This window comes from Eublepharis macularius, chromosome 9 (assembly GCF_028583425.1).
Source record: "Eublepharis macularius isolate TG4126 chromosome 9, MPM_Emac_v1.0, whole genome shotgun sequence".
NCBI lineage: Eukaryota > Metazoa > Chordata > Lepidosauria > Squamata > Eublepharidae > Eublepharis > Eublepharis macularius.
In genome coordinates this window covers 98481729-98495872 of record NC_072798.1, presented here as the reverse complement: position 1 = coordinate 98495872, position 14144 = coordinate 98481729, and the positions used below count along the sequence as shown (strand labels likewise).

General features: G+C 45.8%; 1 protein-coding gene across 3 annotated transcripts in view; it reads right to left on the bottom strand.

The window, feature by feature from the left end:
• Positions 1 to 14144, bottom strand: part of PHTF2 (putative homeodomain transcription factor 2) — a 138114-nt gene that overhangs the window by 99959 nt on the left and 24011 nt on the right. For all 3 annotated transcript variants that reach the window (XM_054988452.1, XM_054988453.1, XM_054988454.1), the window contains exon 2: positions 8377 to 8456. In XM_054988452.1, coding sequence (XP_054844427.1) covers positions 8377 to 8421 — 45 coding nt within the window. In that variant the 5' untranslated portion in view covers positions 8422 to 8456. The remainder of the gene's footprint in view (positions 1 to 8376; positions 8457 to 14144) is intronic.

Below are 14144 nucleotides of genomic sequence, written 5' to 3'. Positions count from 1 at the left end.
TTCTGGAGTTTGGATAGATGGTAACCTTCAATTTGTCATTATAGGGTAAAGTAAATACACTCAAAATGAATTATATATACATATTATGCGTGCAATCTCTTTTCGCATACCTTGTAGATATTTTCATAAAATTAATACTTAGTTTCAGAAATTTACTTTGTTTCAGAAATGTATGTAGGGTTCATTACCACCCACCATTTCTGTAAAGAAGATGCAACTTTCAATGAGTGAATGATACTGCAAGGTTCCTTCATCAGGTACTGCAGATCAGCCATCAGAGAGGCCAAAGCTCAGTACGAGCTGGGTTTGGCCAGGAGGGCTTGCTACAATAAGAAAAACTTCTACAGATATATTAGAAGCAAACGCAAGGTAAAAGAGGCAATTGGACCACTGTTGGGAGTAGATGGAGAAACTCTGATGCAGGACAGAGAAAAAGCAGACAGGCTTAATGACTTTTTTGCCTCTGTTTTCTCCCTGAAGAACTCAGGCACATCTAGAGATGGTAGAAAATGTGGCAGGACACCTGAGTGGCTAATTGACATTGACAGAGAGGTTGTGGAGAAGCATCTGGCTGCACTGGATGAATACAAATCCCCTGTGCCGGATGGGGTGCACCCAAGAGTGCTGAAAGAACTTTCTAGAGAACTTGCAGAACCCCTGCCCATCATCTTCAGTGTTGCAGCTGCTTGGCTTTCCCTCTGCCTTTTCACTGCCCCTATCTGCTGCTTGAGAGCAACCTCACCTTCCTCTTTTCAGGGCTGGAGTGAAAAGTCCTGCATCAAATGCATTGGTTAGGTTCAGTGGGAACCAGGTGTGCTACTCTTTTTCATTTTATTGTCATTGGATAAATGATTTACTTATCAGATATATGAATACATGGCAGTTAAGCCAAGGAACTCCCAGAGGATCCTGGGGATCTCCAAATGGCTCAGCTTTCTTTCCTTTGCAAGATGAAAGGGAAGTTATTTGAAAACATTCTTCAAATTGTGTCTGACTCCTATCAGGATAAGAACAGCTGAAACAGAGGTGATAGAGATACACTGTAAATATTTTTCTACTCCGGGGGATGCGTAGTGGAATAGCTTCCTCCTTCATTGTTTCTTGCTTTGCTTGGGCCAAGTGGTGTTATCAGTGCAGCTGGAGCGGCATGGGGACAGAACTTGGGAATTTCAGCTCTGCATCTCTTTCAGGACTTTCGCACCAACTTCAATGGACTCTTGTTTGGAATGGGGGGAGGGGACTGGTGGTATGACTCCTCAGGGAAGACTTGGCTTTGGCATTCCAGGAAATTATTCTGTACCGTGCTTTACTAGTAATAAAGACCTTCAACTTATACAGCTGTGTCTGATGGAGAGTCTGGGAGAGTCCTCCCAGGCCTGACATTTTGCCTGGAATCACTTCAGTCTTCGAAACCAGGGGAAGCCAGTGAAATTCCCAACCTGCAGCATGGCAGCAGGAGGGGACAACAGATCTCCTGTGAACCCTGAGAACCTTTCTCAAGACCCTGCGGAACCACCGATGTTTGGGACTAGCTTGGAGGACTGGGCCAGGGTGATTCCCAAGAGAGGAGCCACAATCCTGTACTGGCTGGGTACAATGCCTTGAGGATGGATATCATGTCTCTCGTACGGAAGAATGAAGGACTGAGGGAACAGCGCCGAGCGCACCTGTTCCAATCCAGCTGGGGAGGAGGAACGGGAGCTCTAGAGAATCCAGGAGGGGACCTGGAGGATCAGGAGAAGCTGTTGGGATTGGCAATGGAATACGCGAACTGTACCTAGCTGTGCGGGCTCACAGAGGCAGAGGGGGGGCACCAGTGAGGCCTCCTGACCAAGGGGTGGCCCAGGGCGGATTGCCTCCAGTTCGAGTTGCACCTGCCCTCCCAGCAGGCCCAGCACCACCCGTCCTCCCAGGGGCCCCGACCACGCGCTAGAGGAGCAACAGTCCCATGGAACTGGAACCCGCCAACCCTGGCTTGGCGAAAACTGGAAGCTTGTTTTGATGGAGACCCCAAGGAATTAGGCTATTTCTTGGTGCAAGTGGGGGAGTTCCTAAGAGAATGGGGCCACACTTTCTGAGATGAACTGAACCAAGTAAGCTACATAGGGTCTCGGCTGGGAGGCTCGGCAGCTAAATGGTATGGGATTTTATACTCAGTGCAAGCCCCAGAACTGGGGAGTGTGGATGCATTCACCCAGGCACTTAAGGAGCAGTACGAGGACCCTCTCCAAGAGGAGATGGCGAGAACCTGCCTGAGGCAGATAAGGCAAGGCAACCATCTGGTCTGAGAGTACATAGCAGAGTTCTGAGAGTGTGCAGCTAAACTGAGGAACTGGATGGAAGGAGCGAAGATAGAGTTTTTCAGAGCTGGCCTGAACCCCCATCTGGTGGCCAAAGCGATGGTGCAAGATTACCCTCGAACCCTCTTGGGCTAGATCAAACTGGATTGCAAGATCAAAAATTGGGAGCAAATAGTGAAGTTGCACATCAAACTGGTCAGCAGAAAGGATTGGCGGACGCCCGATCCCAGGAGTGGGAGAAACAGCGAGCCAACACTCCCATGAGTGAGAGAAATCAGAAAATGAGACAAGGGCTGTGTTTGAGATGCAGGAAAGCAGGCCACTTTGCTACCAAGTATCCTGGAGAAGGAAAGAGCCGCCCAGAGATGGTGCCAAAGCCGAAGAGGCTACCAGAAAGGCGCTTGAAGGGGCAGCCCCGACCTGTTTCCAGGAAGGAAGCTGCAGCAGTGGCAGCGGCGTCAGAGGAGGGAAGGGACAATAGAAGTGAAGAGCTCTCATCGGACAACGAAGAGGAGCTGCAACCACAGATGGGAAATGGTGGAGACCATCAGGGTAATGGCCTTGATTGATTTGGGGTGCAGCAGAGACTTGATTGCCCCTGTGCTTGTGATGAAGTTGGGCCTAGAGGTGACGAAGCTATCTGAGCCTCTGGTATTTGAACAGATGGATGGGACAGTAATAAAGGGAGTTCCTCTAGTTACAAAACCGAGACCACCCCAGTGGGAATGGGGGGACATTGGAAGGTAAGGACTTTTGTGGTCAGCTCTGCCACCAAGTTCCCTCCAGTGTCAGGAGTAAGATGGCTGCGGGACCACGATCCCTACATGAAATGGAAGGCCAGGGAGCTGTGTTTCCCTTCTGAAGCTTGCCAAAACTATGTATGGGACATCAAGTGAGGTCAAGACCCTACCCTGCTCCCCGAGACTGTGTTTAACTATGGAGGAAAGGGAGAGCATTCCTCCAGAGTACCAGGACTTAAGTCAGGTGTTTTAAGAGAAGGCAGCAGATGAATTACCTCCTCACAGAGCTACAGATTGTGCAATCGAGTTGATCTCAGGGACTAAATTGCCAAAGGGGAAAATTTACTCGATGAACCTGGGAGAAAGAGAGGAGTTACATAAGTTCATTGATAAAAACCTGGCGCGAAGTTTCATCCGGCCAGCTAGCTCCCCCCATGTCACCCCAGTACTATTCAGAAAGAAAAAAGACAGGGGCTTGTAATTGTACACAGACTATAGAGGAATCAATACAGTCTTGATGTAGAATGCCTACCCCATCCTGTTGATCAGAGACTTGTTAGGGGTAGCGGCTGAAGGAAAAATATTCACAAAGCTGGACCTCCAAGATGCATATTTCCAAGTGAGAATAAAGGAGGAGGACAAGACCGCTTTTAGTAACTCCCTGGGGCAATTTGAATATCAAGTCATGCCTTTCAGGTTCCAAGGGGCCCCTGGGGTGTTCATGAATTTAATTAATGAAGTCTTACACTTTTATAAGGGAGTAATCATTTACCTTGATGATGTGATGGTGTATTCAGAGGATTATGAGTCCCATATGAAATTGCTGCGGGAGGTGCTAAAAACCCTGTACCAACACAAACTGTATGTGAAACTGTCCAAGTGTGAGTTTCATAAAGAGGAACTGGATTTCCTGGGGTGCTGAGTATCGGTGGAGACTGAGGAATGGATCCAACCAAAGTAGAAGCTGTGTTCGGATGGGAAGCCCCTAAAACATGGCGGCAGCTACAGTCATTCTTGAGGTTTGCAAACTTCTACTAACCCTTCATAAAAAATTTTGCTCAAGTTGCCTTGCTGCTTACAGATTTAATAAAAACCAAGGAGAAGAGCACTGGGAAAGTGAAACCGAGTGCCAAACTGGCCTGGACTAGGGAGTGCCAAGCAGCCTTCGAGGAGTTAAAAACTTGCTTCACCTCCGAACCTGTGTTGCACCATCCCAATGAGAGACCCCCGTTCGTGATACAAGTGGATGCGAGTGATGTCACTATGGGAGGAATCCTCCTGCAGGAGGGGGAGGATGGGAAAATGCACAGTGCTTATGTGTCCAAAAAATTTTCAGAGGCTGAACGGAATTGGGCAGTATGGGATAAGGAAGCGGCAGTGGTCAAACTAGCCCTAAGTACATGGAGGCACTGGTTGGAGGGGGCCAAGGTGCCATTCGAGGTGTGGACTGATCATAGAAATCTGGAGGCATTGCGAGAGCCTCACAAAGTGGGAGCCAAACAGCTGCGATGGGCAGACTTTTTCTCACGATTCAACTTTGTACTTAAACATTTCCCTGGGAAAGCAAATTTTCTGACAGACGTGCTGTCCTGCCTCCCTCAACACGACAGCCAATGGGAGGAAGTGGTAGATACAATGTCCCCCCCCCCAAATTAGGAGATGCCAGGATTACCAGGAACCAAGCGGCAAAGACAGACCGTTTTCCCTTTCTCCCCCTCAGAGTGGGAAGAGAAAATTAAGGCTGAACTAGAAAAGGGGGGGGGGAGAATTGGCCTAAGGACTTAGAGAAAGGAGAAAATGATTGCTGGTATAAGAACAACAAAATGTATATGCCGCCAGGACTAAGGGGGGAGATCTTGAAACACTGTCATGATGCCAAATTGGCCAGGCATTTGGGTTACTTAAAAACACTGCTCTTAATAAAAAGACAGTTTTGGTGGTCAGGAATGCAGAAGGATGTATAGCAATACGTAACCACATGTCAGACCTGTTTAATGGGGGGGAAGAGCGGGGGGAACCTCAGGGACTATTACAACCTCTAGAAACCCCACCCCGACCTTTCTCTGTAGTTTCTACGGACCTCATCACTGACCTCCCCCCGAGCAAAGGGAAAACACTGATTTGGATGGTGATGGATTTGTTTTCCAAATAAGCCCATTTCATCCCATGCTCTAAGTTGCCACAGCCAAAAAGTTGGCCACATTGTTCATGCAGCATATAGTAAGACTCCATTCATTTCCTGACAAAGTAATATCGATTGGGGCCCACAATTCATTGCCAAGTTTTGGTGGGAGTTGATGGAAGTAACAGGAATGACTCAAGGTTTGAGTTCAGTATACCATCCTGAGACCAATGGGCAATCCAAAAGGGTTAATCAGGTCCTGGAGCAATTTTTAAGATGTTATATTAATTATCAACAAGATAATTAGACTGATTTTCTAGCGTTTGCAGAATACTGTTACAATAATAGCATTCATAGGTCTACGGGAGCATCCCCCTTCAAGTTCACACAGGGCTTCGAAGGTAAACCCTTGCCTTTTGTGAAAGACCACTGTCCAGGAGTGGGGGGGGGGGGAGTCTCAGTGCTTGTTGGAACTCTTATCGTGGAACAGTGGGATGTAATAACAAAAACCCTGGAAAAAGTCAAAAAGGATTACAAAAAACATGCAGACCGTAAACACTCCCCCCACCCTCCCCGGGAGCTGAAACCTGGAGATGAGGTTTATGTGTCCACAAAAAATCTCAAAGAGGAACAACCAAGCAAAAAGTTGGGATGGAAGTACATCAGACTTTATAAAATTCTCGAAGTAATAAATGGAGTGGCAGTTAAATTAGACTTATCAAATAATTTAAGACACATACACCTAGTATTCCACTTCAGCTTATTGAAGAAAGCCACCTGGAGGCAGACACCCAAAATCTGGAGTCGCTCCCCCCCTCATGGTGGATGGACAATGGTGGAAATGGTGGATGGAAACAGTGTTGGACTCAAAATGGAAAAGAGGAAATTATTTTACCTCATTCAGTGGAAGTACTTTGACCAGAGTCAAAATGAGTGGGTTCAATCTAAAGATGATAAACCAAGGGAGGAGTGATCTTATTATAGATGTAATTGGGGGGGGGGGTTGTCATATATGCCTCCTGCATATCTGCCATAAATGTATGTTATATCTGACTCTGGTCTCTGAGACTATGGAAAGTTCTTTATGGCTGTAATGCCAGCAGGTTATCTTGCAAATGTTTACTTTCTCTTTCTCTGCTTCACTGAGCCAGTGTCCTTGAATGCCAGTTGAAACTGGCTTGGGATGTAGCCCTCTTGAGAACTGGAGATAAGTTCATCTTTCTCACTGCCTAGTCTAAAACAATGTCTCTCACTGTCTCACTCCAACCCTTTATCCCAAAGGCGGGAATATTCCCTATAACTAACACTGCTGGCCCTATCTACGTCACTTCTGCCAATTTCACTGTCTGAGCACCTTGTACTGAATGGATCTCTAATAAAGTTACTTCAACTGGAACAACTGTGTGTTAATTGTGGAGAACCTGGGGATCTAACTGCCAGGGACTGACAGGGATAATGTCAGGCAGAGAAGCCAGTCTGCCTGCCATACCTGTAAATGTATTGCTACTGGGGGGATGGGTAGCTTCCTCCTTCATTGTTTCTTGCTTTGCTTGGGCCGAGTGGCGTTATCAGTGCAGCTGGAGCGGTGTGGGGACAGAACTTGGGAATTTCAGTTCTGCATCTCTTTCAGGACTTTCACACCAACTTCAATGGACTCTTGTTTGGACTGGGGGGTGGGGGACTGGAGGTATGACCTCTCGAGGAAGACTTGGCTTTGGCATTCCAGGAAATTACTCTGTACCATGCTTTACTAGTATGGATTCCTAATAAAGACCTTTAACTTATACAGCTGTGTCTGATGAAGTGGAGAGTCTGGGAGAGTCCTCTAGCCAGACCTGACAGCTATTGGCCAAATTCTGGAACTCTGACCCTTGGACTGGACTCTGTTTATTCTTTGCTTCCTGGTCGTGACTGGCCTCTGCACTTTGGCCCCTGGGGGACCACGCCAGTACACCATTATTCCCAATTGGGAAAACTGGGGGGGAGGGGGCTGGAGGAGGCATTTTCCAAGCGAACTCCACCAAATTTGCAGGGACTGTCCTGACTGTCCTCTAAAGACAACTCAGTTTCAGGAAGATTGCACTCCGGAGTCCAAATCTATTTTCCCTAAAGAAGGTGCTCCTAGCCACTCTCCATTATTTCCTAAGGGGGAAACATTTCCAAACAGGCTCTCAGGCAGAAACACACTGGGACAAGGCTGCCAATGGCCAAAGTTATACTCTTAAATGTAAGAGGAAGCCCAACAGGACCAAACTGAAGCAAGGGAATGGATGGAATCCCCCCCCCCCCGGCAAACCAAAGTGAAACAAGGGGACCAACATCAAACTAGAGAATCATGTCAAAACAGAGAATTCCACCCAAACCAAACTGAAGCAAGGGATACTGCTGAAACTTACCCAACTGAACCAGTGTCACTCCCAGAAGCCAGGCAGACAAGAAGAGCTCCTGCATGAATTGGCCACTCACTCTCCCCTCCCTGCTTCACTCCCCCATCCCTCCTCCCCCTCCCTTCTTGGAAAGAAAGTGGGAGATGCCCTCAAAGGACCCAGCTGGAGGCTGAAGCCACGTTTCCTGGATTTACCTGGTTTTATCTGGGGGATCTGGATCTGGGCTCCTGGATTGAAACTGGAATTCTTTGATTTGATTTGGGAAAGCTGAATTTAGCCAGATCAGCAAAAATCTGGCTTTTTACCAAATTCTGGATCCAGATTGCACACCCCTACATGTGACTAGTCCAAGGTCACACAGCAAGCTTCCATGCCAGAGCAGGGAATCAAACCTGGTTTCTCCAGACCCTAGTCTGTTACTCTAGCCACTACATCACGGCTCTTAAATAATTTAAAAAGTCATCTGCAAGATTCTCGTCCTTCTTTCTAATCTTAGCCAGTTACTGGACACTTCTTATTGATTGTGATGATGATTAGAAGGATGTAAGAACTTCACCAGTGCACCTCAATTTAAACAGTGTTTTCTCCCTCCGTTACTTAGAGTCTGCCCTGCAACTGCACTCCTTGTCCATGCACTAAGCAGACTAAACTAAAAGCTGTTTACCCTGTAGTTGGCATTTCCTTTCTCCGAGGTTGCAAGAGGAAATACAACTCACATGGGTGTGGGGGAGAAGTTAAAACACATGGTGTGAGGAGAGCACCAGCAAATAATAAGCAAGCTTATTACCAACCTGAAACATTTTTTACCTTAAAAAAGCTATCCTTACCTTTTTCTGGTACCAGACTATAGCATCTGTTACTTTGGACGCCATTTATGCTACGGCATTTATACAGTAGTCATTTTAGGCTGCAAAGAGAAAGAGGCACAACTTTACTACCACATTCAAATTTAAAATACAAAAGTAGATATACATAACATTCTATTTTAGAACAAGACACCAATCATTGATCTTTTAAATTCTCATTTTGAACATTATCTGACTATGACCAAATATTGTTAAATATCCCACAAATTCAAGAATACCACTGGGTAAACACAGTCTTCCTTTTCATTGCATCATAGATAGTCCAATTGCAATGACAGCAGGAGAGCTTTGATCTTCAGTCCTGCAAAAGTGTCTCACAACACCTATCTCTCTCTTCTAACACCAAGCCAAAACATTTCTTTTTACCAAGTTTTTTTACTGAGAGGTTCTATCTTTTTAGCTGTTTTTATGGTCTACTTCTAACTTGAGGAATGCTTGTAGACAGACTATCACAGCCATGGCTGGAAGCAGGAGAGATTTTAGGGAGGGTGAAAGTCAATACGAGCAGATAAAAGGAGATCTGCCAAGATAAAGATTATGGGGAAGAGCCTGGGGTGCAAATGGAAACGGAGGAGGCCAAGGTGAGAAACAGTTAACTATGGGACTTCTTGTTGAGAAATGGAGGAAGAAGGGAGAATGCCTCAGAGAACAAAGCCATAGAAAGGCTTGGCTGTGAGGGGGAAATGGCTGGACAGCACCTGGGAGTCAGATAAGAACAAAGGAATATGTTTGAGGCTGGCTGTGAGCTGAGGTTCTGGTAAGAGGTGGAATGAGAAAGAGAGACAGGACTACTGCAAACAGCCTTACACAGTTCATCATGATTTCCCAGAGGTTTCTGTAAAATTATTTTGAGAAAGTTTTCTATCTAGATGATATCATCACAGATGCTTAGTTTTGCAGTTCTGTACAGGTAACGTTTCTTCTTAATAGCAATTTTTAGCAAAATAAACATAGAATTGAGAAAGAGACCTCAGTCCTAAAATTTCTCTGCACATTTATGTTCACAGAATCAACCTCTTACCTCTTAAGTGCTACATATCAAAAAATTCAATGAATAGAAGATTGCTTGGGGTGAAATAGATGAGGATAAGGAGATGTTAAGTGTGAGCAGGGGTCATTTCGTAGAAAAAGAACTGCAGGAACTCATTAGCATAACTCATTAGCATATCTCGTTAGCATATGCCACACCCCCTGACGTCACCATGTGTCAGAAGGCAACACCCACCCCTCAGACCCATTTCCCCCAAAATCTCCAGGTAATTCCTGAAAACAAAGCAGAATAAACTCAAAGCAGCTTACCCTCCTCTGGAGAGCCAGCCCCAGCAGCCCTGTTTGCACTCACTCACTCTCTGTCTCTCTCTCACTCACAAGTCAGAATGAAAATAAAGCAGAATGAACTCAAAGCAGCTTACTCTCCTCTGGAAAGCCAGCCCCAGCAGCCCTGCTTGCACTCACTCACAAATGAAAATAAAGCAGAATGAATTCAAAGCAGCTTACCCTCCTTTGGAGAGCCAGCCCCAGCAGCCTGGCTTGCACTCACTCATTCTCTCTCTCTCACTCACGAGTCATGAATGAAAATAAAGCAGAATGAACTCAAAGCAACTTACTCTCCTTTGGAGAGCCAGCCCCAGTAGCCCGGCTTGTACTCACTCACTCACTCACTCACGAGTCACGAATGAAAATAAAGCAGAATTAATTCAAAGCAGCTTACCCTCCTTTGGAGACCCAGCCCCGACAGCCTGGCCTGCACTCACTCACCCACTCTCACGAGTCACGAATGAAAATAAAGCAGAATTAATCCAAAGCAGCTTACCCTCCTTTGGAGAGCCTACCCCAGCAGCCTGGCTTGCTCTCTCTCTCTCTCTCTCTCTCTCTCATGAGTCACAAATGAAGCAGAATGAATTCAAAGCAGCTTACCTTACTCTGCAGAGCCCTCACTGCTTGCCAGGCTGGAGGACCTGGAGGACGGGCCACGCGGCTGCCCCGGTGCAGCTGCCCCCCCCCCACGCAGCCACACCCACCCCGGGTTCCTACCAGGGAATCCAGAAGTTGGTGATGGGGTGGTGGTGGTGCTGCAGCTGCTGCTACCTCTGCCACTGCCTGCTGCTAAAGACAGGGGCAGCGTGGAGGAAAAGGACTCACGTGGGCAGGGCCAAAAACTATGTGACCTCTTTTCAGATGTTCCAGAACGCCGTTCTGGCGCATTCCCCCTCCAAATGAGCCCTGAGTATGAGGAGTAAACAATACAAATGAAACAGAAACTTTCTAAGCAGAATACTCCAGAAGTCTTAAGATCTTTGTGAGTATAGCCTGAGAATTATCATATTATTCCATCCCTTGAAGAGAAAACTTATAATGGCAGCAGGCAGTAAAAGAGAACCAGTTTGGGAATTATTTTTGCTTAACCACATTAGTTAACAAGCACGGATGTTTAAGCAAATACAAGAATACATATGATATTTCATGTTATCGTTTTTGTTAAATAAAACAAATTAAATGGCTACCATCATGGTTAATGATTCTTTTTCTCCTTCCAGAGAAAATACAGCAGAAAAACTGTCCAAACAGGAATGATTAATCTATTAAACCAGAGACAGTTGATCTTGCAATGACTTCCTAATTATTTATTTCAAATGGAAAATAACAAATAATCATTAGCTTTCTGATATGACTGTAAAACTAATCTGAGAATTTATTGTTCTAAAGATTGTTCATCTGGGTTATAAATATTAACAACTTACAAAAATGAACCTTTATGTAGAAAACCATGGTTTAAATCAAGTCTCTTACTAACCGCCCTGAGCCCAGTCGCGAAGAGGGCAAGCTAAAAATTGAATTAATAAATAAAGTAAAATAAAAAACTAGTGATTTAAATCAAACTCACCCTGGATCAAATACCAACCCTACTATAATTACCTATAGTTAAAATAACTCTAATACCTTAAAATTCCTTACATATTTTTTGAAATTTATATTCCCCCAAGGACTCAAGAACTTCTGTGTTAAAGACAGCATGTGCTGACCTGTGCAAGACAATTCACACCCAACTGTCATATCCCTCTTCCTCTTGTAATCTTCCTTTCAAACATAATTCCCTCTTTAATTTCCCTCTACTTATCTGAAGAAGAGAGCAGCCAGCAACTCACAAATACACATACTGAAAAACAGTGTTTCACTTACTTGTAACTGCTGTTCATCTAGGTCTTCCATGCAGGCACACATGGGACTGTTCACGTGCAGGCCTGCCGATTTCGGAGATTTCCATAGCTTAAGATCACTAGGGGCGCTCTTGCCTCTCAGCACACATGCGCGGCCGTCTTTCCCGGAGCGCCCCTGACATACACTCAGTCCTCTTTTGCCGCCCTACAGCAAGGTAAGTACCAAGCGTGTTTGCGAGGAAGGAGGGAGGGCATGTGTGCCTGCACAGAAGACCTAGATGAACAACAGTTACAAGTAAGTGAAACATTGTTTTCATTGACGGTCTTCCTGTGCAGTCCCACATGGGAGATTACAAAGCTTAATACCTGGGTGGAGGTACTGCAGACTCGTCACAGAAAGATTGATTGTAGGACTGCTGTGCCCACCACTGTCTCCTTTCTGTCTAGGATGGGCAGCGTGTAGTGTTTGACAAAGGTATCAGTTGAGGCCCACGTCTTCTTGAAGAGGGACACCTTTTAGGCAAGCCACTGACAACGTCTGGGACCTGGTAGAGTGGGCATGAACCTCCAGAGGGCAAGGTAAGTTAACAGTTTTTTAACACGTTAGTATCGTCTGTACAACCCATCAAGCTAAGGTTTGAGAGGTTGCTCTCCTACCCTTCTTCTGTTCCGAAAAACACAGAAACAGATTGGAATCTACCCTAACATGAATCTACCCTTACATGAACAAAATAAAAGAGAATAGCCCTACGTACATCTAGTGAGTGAAGGGCTTTCTCTGCTTCCGAACTCTGTGTGTGGGAAAAAACCAGCAAGGATATCTCCGGGGAAAGGTTAAAACTAGAACCTACTTTAGGCCAAAAGTCGACTTTAGTTCTAAGAACTACTCTTTCAGTATGAATCTTTAGATAAGGGGATTCACAGGATAACGCAGCTAATTCCCCCACCCTCCTAGTTGACGGCCACAAGGAAGGTCACCTTCATAGAGAGAAAACACAGAGGGCATGTGGCTAAGGGCTCAAATGGTTTAGACATCAACTGAGTCAAAACCAATGGTAAGGACCATTGCAGGACAATGGCCCTAATTGGGGGAAATAAATTGTTTAGACCTTTCAAAAATAATTTAGCCATGCAATGAGAAAAGACCGTTTTGCAGAACCAAACGAGGCAGGTGATGGTGCCGGAGCTGGTAAATCTGTGGCCGCCATAGCACAATTCCAGAGGGAGGCTTGCAGTCAACCTGCCCATTCTGCCCTGGCCTTGGAAGTGAAGGCGCAGCAGTGCTTACATGTTTGAGTGTTGTGGGTTTCCCCAAAACATTATAAACAATTCGAATGGCCATCCGACCTTGTCATTTTCCTATTGCAGGATACACAATGCTTGAAGAGAGCTGTTTCTGACATCACGACGAACAGAAGAGCTCAAAACCTCTACTATTGGCGGCAAAAGAGGAACTGAGGGTATGTTGGAGGCGCTCCACCTCTTAGGGGCCATTTTCGGCGGAAAAGACAGATTTGCATGTGCGCTGAGAGGCAAGAGTGTCCCCTAGTGATCTTGAGCTATGGAAATCTCCAAAATCGGCAGGCCTGAACATGCGCAGTCCCATGTGGGACTGCACAGGAAGACCATCAATGAAATAAAAGTTCTTAGTTTATTGGCAGGATTCAAGACCAACAAGATTTCTAAGGTATAAAAGCTTTTGAGGGTCAAGCTTATATCTGTTCCTAATATACTGGGTTTGAAATGCAAGATTCAAGTCCATTAACACCCCCAAGACCAACAAATTCTCCAGGCCACAAGCTCTCCAGAGTCAAGCTCCCTTCGTCAGATAAGCCCACACCCCAGAAAATCTTGAACGGGCTACCAGATTTAGACTCTGCGCTTCTACTGCAAAACACGTCTACCAACGTGAAACTTAGTTTTTAAAGTGCCGCTGGGCTTTAAAAAAATTTAGTCATATATACACACACAGCCAACCACTTCAACCGTGTGTATTTTGTTTATAATAGGTAGTGATTTCCCATGTGCATATAAAGTAAAAAAAGAAAAAGTAAAGAAAAATTTCAAACCTGTCAGCAACTTCTTTTCCAATGGAAACAAATATACAAGCACACAAACCAAAGCAGCCCACCCCCAACCTTCCTCAAACTCAGGAAAGCAACTGAGCAACTGTTACTCCCCTCAGCCCTTGAAGATACTCACCCCTGGCCTCCTCATTTTGAGAAGGTACATTTTACAAAGGGGGAGAGGCTCCAGCTGCCCTCCCCACCCCCTCAGGGCCTGAGTGAGCCCAAGCGATGCATCCCCTGAAGGGGCCAACACCAGGGCCGATTCCAGATGGCCAGAAATTGCGGTTTTTCTGCGGAAATAATCGCTTACCGGCCATGCGTTCACTTTCGTCTCCATCCGCTTTGTCTCACAGCGTGCCGTGCCGTCCCGCTTCCGGATGTTCGCACGGCCAACTGAGGTACCTGGGATTGGTTGATTCCTCCCCATCACAGTTGACGTCGGGGGCCTTCATTGGTTCGCATTTCGGGTTTTTTTAAAAAAATTTTTTTACGTGTTTTGCGC